Raw genomic sequence first — 10,388 nt, 5'->3', positions numbered from 1 at the left:
AAAATTTTAATGACTGAGTGAACTTGTTCTGTGTGTGTTTGTGTGTCATCAAGTAGAAACAGACAAAGCAACCAGAGTTAATAACTTCCTGGGACCAGCAAATTTATTTAAATTTGTTTTCAATAAAAATTCTGCCTTCCAGCAGCAATTAAAAAACTAACACCACAGAGACAAAATAGATTATCGGGACGTAACACTTTTTACTTCACAATGATCCAGTTTGTCTTGTTATCAATGCAACACACTGTAGTGCTGTCTCCTCCCAATCAGGCTGCCATGTTTAGTTCAGTCCACGATAAGTTCTTAGGCTTTTTTCCCATAAAGCTGGCCTAACACACACATCAAGATTAAGTGTAATTCAGCAGTCATGAAGTGGCATCAACAGCAACATAAAGGCTTTAAAAGAAGACAGTCTATGCCAGTGTAACATATGTAGCATCAGTGGCAACACCACAGTTGTTATCCTTCATAGACATGAGGATGTAGCCATCATTGCCCCAGTATGTGGACCAAGAGTTCTTGATGAGCCAGTATGGCTCTCCATTCAGGGTGCCATATCCCACTGCAAGCACAGCATGGTCCAGATCATCCACAGTGTTCCCTGAAAAACAGAACCAGCGAGTTACGTTGTTGTGAGCGTGAAGGATAGTATCTAACGCAATCACTGTGGAAAGAAAAAACACTCACCACAAGCAGGTTCGTAGTAGACGCCGTTACTGTAGAAAACAAACGAGCGATGTGATGCGTCGATACTCACGGCAACGGGGCCGTTTTTAAAGAGAGCCAGCTTGAGGGCCAGTTGATCGCCAGACGTGACGTTCGTGTAGCTCTGGATACGTGCAGCGAGCTCGGACGAGTTCGTGTGGCAAAATCCGTTCTACTCGGAGAGAAAAAAATATTTTTAAAAACTTTCTCACAGCTTCTCGAAATCCTCTTTTGTGTTGAAATCCACTGTTAATAAGCAGGCAGTTATTCTGCTGGCTTTTTAAATATAAATTTGTAGGTTTTGCTTTAACATTTAGGGAGGAATGTATTGAAATGAATCATACGCATGTGATTTACTGGGGTTTGTGGAGGGCAAATTAATGGAAAAACAATCCATTATTTAACGCAGAAAGAAAGTATGTGATGTTTTGCTCCTGATGATTCTATGATAGCTGCAAGGAATGTTATTTTAATTGGAATACCAGAGGGGAGGGATTATTGGAACAAAATGTGAATCTTTGTTTGGGTTCTGAATATTTCTGGACCTTAAAATTGCTGTTTTATTACAAAGGAAAACTTAACAAGGAGCACTGGAGAGAGTGGTAGAATAGCTGCCCAGTAAAGGCCATTTATACACACCAGCAGTGGTCATTTCAACTGGCTTTCATCCATCTCTGGCTTTTTGTGACCTAGCACATGTGGGGCAGCTGGGTTAAAGACATGAACAGACATCACATAGTTTATTTTTAAATACATGTATAATATTTAATACTACTCTTAAACAGCAGATCTATGTCTGCTTAGTTAGAGCATGCTAGATTTATGACTGAATTTTGCAAAATACTGTTCAGGTGTCGCTACTTTTGGGTGACACCAGAGCAATTTGGGATAATCACAGGTCACTGGAAGTCAGTCTCTTCCTTTGATGTTAATAAATACACAGTTATACACAGTGGGGCAAACTGACAGTAACTTTCTGAATGCTTTAAGTACTTAAGAGACACATGAAACAGTCTCTGGTCAAAAGCTTGTTTAACTGTAAGACAGGCTTCCTGAGCCTGAAATCAAACATGCCGTTAATACCACAATGATAAGATTTGTAGAATTACACTATTAACGTCGCTCTTTTAAGGGGCGATCGTGGCTCAAGAGTTGGGAGTTCGTCTTGTAATCGGAAGGTTGCCGGTTCGAGCCCCGGCTCGGACGGTCTCGGTCGTTGTGTCCTTGGGCAAGACACTTCACCCGTTGCCTACTGGTGGTGGTCAGAGGGCCCGGTGGCGCCAGTGTCCGGCAGCCTCGCCTCTGTCAGTGCGCCCCAGGGTGGCTGTGGCTACAATGTAGCTTGCCATCACCAGTGTGTGAATGTGTGTGTGGATGACTGGTTGTGCTTTGGGGTCCTTAGGGACGAGTAAAGCGCTATACAAATAAAGGCCATTTAAATTTTTGATTTGTTGTTGTGAAATCATCTCACCATCCCCATGTAGGCGCCATATGTTTCCATTGTGGCGATGCCTCCGTGCTTCATGATCCACTCGTACGCTCTCCACTCCTCCCCGCCATCGCAGCCGTTATTACCGAAACCCCAGGAGCAGTCGATCAGCATCTGCTGAGACAGAACCTGCAGAGAGCCCGTCTGAAAGACACGAGCAAAAGTATGATTACACTCGGCATTACATCAGCAGCCTGCGCTTACTCTGCACTAATCATGAATCAAACTCTAATAAAATGCAGACATTTTAATCCACTGATCCACTTTATTGACATTTGATTATATGAAACACAAACAAGACAGCTAAACATTTATAATCGGCTTTCATTCCTACACCATTTTTACTCCAGCTGCAATCTACAGGTTTCTAGGCAGATGCTGTGAGATCACGAAGAACTAAATTCAAAGCGTGCCCCCCACTGAGTGGCTCTGTTTATGGGGGTCACTGCATCGCTCAGGTTCAAAGACGACCTGCTGCAGCCTCACAGCAGTACTTCCTCCTAGCCAAAACAAACTGTTCCTGCAATTATTGCAAAGCAATTAGCAGTTCAAGCTGCTTTACCTCAGTGAGAAATGTTAAGATTATTGCACGGATGAATCCCTTACATTTATATATTTATACATCGTTAAACAAGAAGTCGCTACAGAGACCAAAACCAGACCTTAAAAACATGTTTTGGTGTAAAGTTGGACATTTTTACATGGAAGTCCATCACGACCACTGACAGTGTGAAACAAGGATGCAACTACCATAAAGTTTTCTACTGCATTGTGAAATCTCATTGCAACATCATCTCGGTGCTTTGAACCACATGTGACAGCGAGGGGTAATCTGACCATGAAACCGCGCTGATGCCAAAGAGCATGTCCTGGATAATCCTCCTTTCTGACACTTCAAATGACTAAAATTTACAAAAGGGATAAAGATTTATGGGCTCTTCTCCTACAGACTTTTATAAGGCAGGAGTATTTTTAAAATCACAGATATCACCTCCCCGGTGGCTTTAATAAACTTGCAGTTGCTTCACTTTTCAGACCCAGAAGCTCTATCGATCTTTTATACTTGAGTGAATCGCCTTTGGAGCCAGTCTCAAGGGGCTCACTTCCACATTCACTTTACTTTTCGACCCTGGATTTCGGTGTTCGTTATGTACTTTGCATTTTCTGATCAGTAATTTAAAACTAGATGAGTAAATAAATACTAAGATCAGATTTTACTGATACTCAATGGTAAATTTCCAAGCGCAGCACCTTAAGTTTACTGCAATGCAAAAACATTTTACTTCAGTTAATGTTTAAATGTTGTTACTGCACTGCGATGAAGCAGGAGCTTTAATGTAAGTATTATCCCTGAGACTTCCTCCATCACTGGACCTCAGCCTAGGAGTTACAGAGCTACAGGCCAGGGGCAAGACACATAATTAAGAGTCTCCTATGTGAGGGAGAGACACAGAATTCGGTCACTTCAATGGGGTGCCGTCAAGTCCCAATAAACTGATCCTATGTTTGGATCAAGTTGCTAGGCAACATGGGATAAGGAATGCCTTTGAGCTCAGCTTTCTACAGGATGGAGGCAGCCCAAAGCTGACGTCCCCTCAGACTCATTCATTCACACAGACACACACACTGTAAAGCCCGTCCAACACGATTGAAGTTACACAATGAATCTTCCTGTGGATCTATCCCCAAAAGGAGGGCTGCACTTCGGAGAGAAGGATGTTTGTTTGTTTTTTTTATTTTTTAAAAAAGGTCAGTAGACTCAAACAGCAGCCCTATGCTAAATAAATGTGACAGACTGTCATTATCTATCTAATTTACAAATGGTTATTTTTAATTTTGCAAATAATTCTGCTGGTTTTGTCACAAAGAATCTATATCAGTCATGCACCTTGAATAATTTGCATCTTTGTATTTTATTCATTTCACTGGGCGTATTCTTCTGCCTGCACGAGCCACTTCAATACAAGGAGTATTAAAATAAAACCTAATTTCTCCCTAAAACATCAGAAAGATAGATATAGATTTATACCAAACGTAAGTGCACTGGAAATAAACCCAAACAAGAACAGATGAAGCATCAAGCTGAGCATCTGCGGCTTCAAAGAGAATAGGGAAGGAGCCCCATTATTCGAAGACACTGGAATGGGGCCAAGGACTGTGCAGCAAGCTGCCTCCTATCCTTTTTACCTTTAAGAAGAGAGCGCCCTCTACTGCTCCAGTGGTGGCAAAGCTCCAGCAGGAGCCACAGATGGCCTGGTCCTTTACTGGGGTCACGGCGCCTGGGAGGCCAGAGTTAAGGTGAAAAAACAAACCTTCCTCACAGATGCATCTTTGGTGAATATTTAAAGCTTATACACACCATAAAGCCTCCAGTCGAGTGACTCGGGAAGATTGACTCTTTTGTAAGCTTTGAAGGGGAAGGGGAGCCCTCTGTTTGGGGTCTTTCCCCTTTTTCTTCCCCTCATGGTTGCCAGCTCAGACATGGTGCGATCCGACAGAGAGTTCAGAGCCAGAGAGAAAGACATGCCCGCTCTGTTCTTAGAGTGAATGTACCTAGAAAAACAGGGAACCAGTCAGACACACCGCTGAAAAACTACTACTAAAGCTGTAGCCTCACAATTATTATTAAAGTATTAAATGTTGCGCTCACCGTAGGTTAAGAACAAAAGCATGCTCCCTCTTCTCGTGCTCCCTTTCATCGCTGTACTGCCGCTGGAACTTGTCCTTGAAATGGCTGAACATGCGCTGTGACTGGCTTGACGCTGAGGTGTGGATGAGATCTTTCATTGGATTGGCCAACATATGGTGCTCCACTCCAGGACCAGGAAACCCACCACAACTCATGCCTGTATAGAAACACAACAAGAAGGAGTTTTTGTTTTTCTTTTGTCCTCTGAGTCTTCCAAAAGGTCGAGCAGGTATATATTTACACAAACCTTCAGGCAGCAGGAAGACTTTGGGGTTCACGTCAGTGCTGAACTCCTTGTATTCCACCAAGTACTTGTCGTAATGGGACCCCAGCAGAGTGTTGTATCCCATCATCTCATAGTGAATGGGAATGGGGGTGTCTTTTCCTCCATCTGCACCTCGCTCTGAATGTGTCACCCACAGTGTGTACGTGTTCTTCTTGTAACCCACAGTGGTCACATTCTGCCAGACTTCACACAGGAAACCTCTGTAGTACTCCACCCTCAGGAACTAAGGAGGGAAATGAACAACTTGACTTGTCAAAATAAAAGATAAAAACATTCAATGAAATATGTGACTACGATATAAATACTCACAAATGGTGACGGTTTGTTTTCCACTAAGACATACTCCTCATGAAAATGTAATTTACAAAATGAACATGACACTGTAATAAAGATCTTATGACTTATGAGCCCACAAACTCATCAGAAAAGGTTTACTGAGGTAAGCAGTTGAGTCATTTACCTGTTTTCTTTTGCGGTTTTGCTGACACATCACCACTGACCGTGTGATGTCAACTTGTTAACCATTAATACCATGATTGTGTGACAATCATGGTGACAACATAGGATCAAGTGAATGCGTCTATAGTGACACGGGTCTAGAGAGTGACCATCTGACAACCCTCGAACGTGAGGAGGAAAATGAGTACTCCAAGACCAGCGGTGAATGATTGCTGGAGGCTGATGGCAGTTGCTGCAAAAATGACTGCTATAACCAAAGTCACACAGGCCTACAGACAGGTTAATGGTTTCCTGGAAACAACCTGTCACTAAAGAAATATTAGTATTCCCCCAATGTTAGTAATACTGGTAATGGTAGCATATTCCCATTTACTGGTCTGACTGTAAGTGAAAGGCTTATCTACAAACACTGGCAATCTACTAGAAACACTGCCAACTGGTTGGGGAATAGAAGTTTCCCTAGCAACCGGTGGTTGCATCATGTCCAATGTCGAGGTCAACTCTTAACCGATGTGTGCGTGACCTCAGTACACTCTGACTTCTTCTTGCAGTAGGGTAACTACCCCCTTCTGGCCATTAGAATGATAGTATACAGCTTTAAGACTTTTCTGCTTTGGCTTCTGTTTTAACAACCGGAGACTGTTCCATATATACACTTTTACTCATGAAGATCAAACTGAAAAGTGGAATAAAAAGAAATAAAACACACACCTGGAAGCCCTGCACATCGGGGAGCGCAGCCTGCGGTGTGACTGCTTCGTCCTTTGTTCCGTTAATCTGGAAGCACTTCATCACATTTAGCTCCTCTTCAGTGGTCTCAGGCGAGATCTTATAGGCAGTGCCATACTGCTGCTCTGAAGCTAACTGGTAAGTCAAAACCTGGCCTGTTGGTGATAAAGAGTGTTAAAATGAGACATTATTGACTTCTCTAATGTTAATAGTACATTTATTTTGTTAATAGCTCAAGATTTCTGAATGAATATGCTATGTGTGGCTCAGACAAAACCTTATTAGCTATAGTCAGGGCTTTTTGGCGTATACACCTGTCAGTAGAAACACATTATATCAGGATTCAATTTTATTATTATTATTTCATTACTACTTTGAATGTGTTCATTCTTCCTTTTTCCTAACAGACTACAGTTATGTACAAGTCAAGATGATGATTTGTCTGATGGAAGAAAAACTAAATAAAGAGGAGTATTCGTGGGTAAGTTTGCACCAGCCGTCATCAGCACTGTAAGCATATAAAAACACAATTTTAGTACAAAGTCACATGCAACACAAGTCATCAGATTATGTTCATCACGCGTGCTTACTCTGTCTTTTTTCACTTCTTTTTTTTGCGATAATGTTACAGTCTGGTATCGTTTCTCTTACACAACAGGCACTCAATTTCAAATTACTGATTAGCCAAGCAGGGGAATACAGAATCTGCTTCAGGAGAATCAGCTGAAGGGGGTTTCTCACCGTGGTAGTAGTCTATCCGGCTTGACTTTGCTGTTAGGTCTAACCAGGCCTCAAATGGTTCCTCAATTTCAGCATAGGGCAGAGAGATGATTCCTGAAATGTAAATACTCAATGAAACATAACTTCCAACAAGGCCCAAAACATACTGTGTAACCCTGTGTTAGTTCACAGCTTACCTTTGACATGATAGCTCTTTCCAAAATCAGGAAGGCTATGTACTGCCTTTGCCTCTGTACCTGACAATGAAGCAGAGGTGACAACACATGTTAGTAATATAACTACAGAGCTGTGTGCAACAAGCAGCAAATAGCAAAGCAAGAAATACTGACAGCTATCCCTGGATATTTGCTATAACTGGTTACATGGACGCTACAAACACTGGTCATTTACAGACGCCTTGTTAACTTCTCACACACGGAGCAGAGGATAAAACAGACGTTTGTAGCCATTTTGGCAATATAAGTTATAAAATTAGATAAACTTCTCATACCCCAACCTTCCTTTTTTAAGTTTTAAAGCCCACTTTATCATAAAAGGAACAGGTTAAGCTTTGGTAAATAATAAAGTTAGTTGTGTGCCGAATTAAAGAGTGGTTAGTGGAGCTCGTAAATTAGCACTTCTCTCAAGCTAAAACAGGAAGACTTTAATGTGAAAGTTAAAAATTATCGTATGTATTCCTGCTCTACTGTATAGCTACTTACACACAAAGATAGCCTCTTATTTAGCAAACTGAATGCTAATGTACGTTTATTAACATGTTTATTTGCACGTAACGGCTGCGTAACAAGACCCCCGAGTGCTAGCTACCTCCACAGCATGTAACGCTGGCTGACTGTAAACAGCTAACCTAAAAAAACAAATATGAAATGTATTTCCTTACCAGCGACATCGCACAAAAAAATAGCTGCAATGTACCAAAGCTGCATTTTTTTTCTTCTGTATTCTCAGAGTGACAATGAGAACAGCTGGCAGACTAAAGCCAAACCTCACAGAAACACATTGCTCTGCGGACGTTCTTTAACCCCCAAAACAATGATTAAATCATGGAGAACGGTGCCTGCCCGGTCCACCAATCACATCGCGCCGAGGAAGTGTCTCCTCCAATCACAGTTTTATTTGCACGCACATCATGTGAAGCATGTCATATGACTGTAGTTAACTAGATAATCCGGTTGTTCAGTGATGACGCGACGAATCCTACTTCCGGGTCTAAAGTAGTCTGCGTTTAATATGGCTTTTGTGTTGTTAACATGTTTAATGTTATGTATTTTCTTCTATTTGATCTCAAAAAGCTCCTAAAACAGTCAGTGATCACTGTTGACCTCCCTCGGCTTTTATTACCGCTAATCATTTATTTAAGCTCAGTTTTTAAAACCTTACGATGTAACTACAGCCCAGCCCATGCAGCAGTATATGAATGACTAACCTCGTATTGTGGATGGATTATCTCAGTTGTTCTCCTGGCTGAAGTTTGGTCCTTTTACAGCATCCTGCCATGCGATTACATTTGTTCCTGACCACCGAGAACACTCACATTAACTTTTATCGAGTGGAAAAAAAGTTAGCTTGTTTATATTATGCTAACATAGCTGTGTCGCTAGCGGTCACGTAGCACATCATTATATACCAGCTAGCCCAACTTCAGTAACCCTACAAACGTCACTGCTGTTTAGTTTTCTGTCTTCATTTATGCTGGAAGTGATAGCAGAGCTGTACATTTTAATTTGTTTCCAAAACCCCACAGTCAGGACATGCTATATTGTATTTAGATAGAAGCTAGCGAGCTAACTCCCTGCTAACTTCTAACTCCGTTAAATGTCATAAATTCCGTTTTCATGGATGCCTGGATGTTAAACTCAATTGTTACACCTGGTAGAGCAGAACGCTGATCATTTTATTAAAGATGAAAGACTTTAGACAGTTTTTCAACTCTCAGTAATCCCATAGTGATCGTTTGATATATGGACCTGCAGCGGAGTTTAGACCCAGACACGGCTAGTGACGTCAGACTGAACAACCGGATAGGAAAACAGCGGAAAGGGCAGTGTTTGTGTGAACTACCACTGCGTGTCACGAAGCCGAGGCTTCCCCTTTTTTGTTTGGAGCTCTTAAAATCCTTAAATCAATCAGACGAAAATACTTTGATAAGATAACTTAATTGTGTGCTAATTGTATGTTAAATGACATTTACAACAGGATTAGTCAGAGTTCCCTCTTGGGTTTTGTTTGTTATAGAGAAGGGTTGCTTTTTTAAAAGCTATTCTTTATATACAATCCTGTGCAAAAGTGTCAAGTCGCCCCATTTTGATTCCCATTTTGATCCAGTGATGTCGAGAATAGTCTTTCAAAGTTTCTGAAGGGTTTTCAAAGTTTTCTTTGGACAATAACTGCTTTTTTATTCAGTCCAATCCTCATACCTGACCATTTCCAGAAGTTTTTAAAACAATTTCTATTATTCATTTTTATTTATTTATTTATTTTTAGAATGGAATAGATAGAATAGAATAGCCCTTTATTGTCATTGTACGTGTAAAATAAAGTTCAATTCAATAAAACTTTATTGATCCTGAAGGTTGACCCCAAAGGAAATGGGGTTAAGGCTGCCGACCTTTGCCAGCGCCGACTTACCCTTCTGACCATACATACATTACACAAACACCACATGGGGAAGACAGGTCAGAGAGGTATAACAATGGAAAATGCACCACATGAGGAAAGATAAGGAGAAAAAAAATAACTCCCCCCAGACTGAGCTCCAACAGGGAGATCAGTTTGAGAACAGAAAAAAAAAAGTTGTGGGTGCTCCACACCAACGGTGCCAGAATAAAATATAAAGAGTAGAAAGCAGGAAAAAATAGCAAAAGAGGACAAATATATACAATACAGAGGAATATATTCGGAAATAAGAGAAAGACAGACATTGGAGAACAAAATAGCTTCAAATAGTGGCCTGAGTGATGAGGGTCACACAGACCATGGCTCAGATTCATGAGGTGGGTGTTTGTTAACAGTCTGAATGGCCCAGGGGAAGAAACTGTTACTGGGTCTGGAGGTGTGGGACCTGATTGACCTGAGGCGCTGACCAGAGAAGCGGGTAAACAGATGGTAAGCTGTGTAAGGGCTTACCTATGATTTTCCTAGTTTTCCTGAGACAGGAGGATCTGGCAATGGTCTCCAGGGTGTCAGAGGGCAACCAATAATTTTTTTGGGTGGTGTTGATTACCCTCTGTACAGCCGTCCTGTTGTCAGTAGTGGACTCTGTCTATCAAACACCCAGTGTGGAGGAGATG

General features: G+C 41.5%; 1 protein-coding gene across 1 annotated transcript; it reads right to left on the bottom strand.

Moving 5' to 3' along the window:
• Nucleotides 1–72: 72 nt before the first annotated feature.
• LOC146644162 (digestive cysteine proteinase 2) lies at nucleotides 73–8,151 on the bottom strand. The gene is made up of 11 exons (XM_085396790.1): nucleotides 7,979–8,151; nucleotides 7,275–7,334; nucleotides 7,099–7,191; nucleotides 6,340–6,512; nucleotides 5,131–5,392; nucleotides 4,845–5,040; nucleotides 4,554–4,747; nucleotides 4,382–4,473; nucleotides 2,177–2,338; nucleotides 688–877; nucleotides 73–601 (listed from the first exon to the last, which is right to left on the bottom strand). The coding sequence occupies exons 1-11, from the start codon at nucleotides 8,022–8,024 to the stop codon at nucleotides 414–416; spliced, it is 1,656 nt and encodes a 551-aa protein (XP_085252916.1). The 5' UTR covers nucleotides 8,025–8,151; the 3' UTR covers nucleotides 73–413.
• Between the last annotated feature and the right edge of the window lie 2,237 nt (nucleotides 8,152–10,388).

This window comes from Rhamphochromis longiceps, linkage group LG22 (genome assembly GCF_057381845.1).
Source record: "Rhamphochromis longiceps isolate RC_006_pf linkage group LG22, R_longiceps_female_GT1.1, whole genome shotgun sequence".
In the NCBI taxonomy this organism is placed as follows: Eukaryota; Metazoa; Chordata; class Actinopteri; order Cichliformes; family Cichlidae; genus Rhamphochromis; species Rhamphochromis longiceps.
The sequence above is the reverse complement of the archived record's forward strand: the minus strand, read 5'-3'. Positions and strand labels throughout refer to the sequence as shown.

Coding starts and splice junctions, on each gene's coding strand:
- LOC146644162 (XM_085396790.1), bottom strand. CDS start 8,024: ATGCAGCTTTGGTACATTGCAGCTATTTTTTTGTGCGATGTCGCTG. Junction 7,192..7,274: donor AAAGAGCTATCATGTCAAAG/GTAAGCTGTGAA, acceptor TTTACATTTCAG/GAATCATCTCTCTGCCCTAT. Junction 5,393..6,339: donor CCGATGTGCAGGGCTTCCAG/GTGTGTGTTTTA, acceptor TTCCCTCCTTAG/TTCCTGAGGGTGGAGTACTA.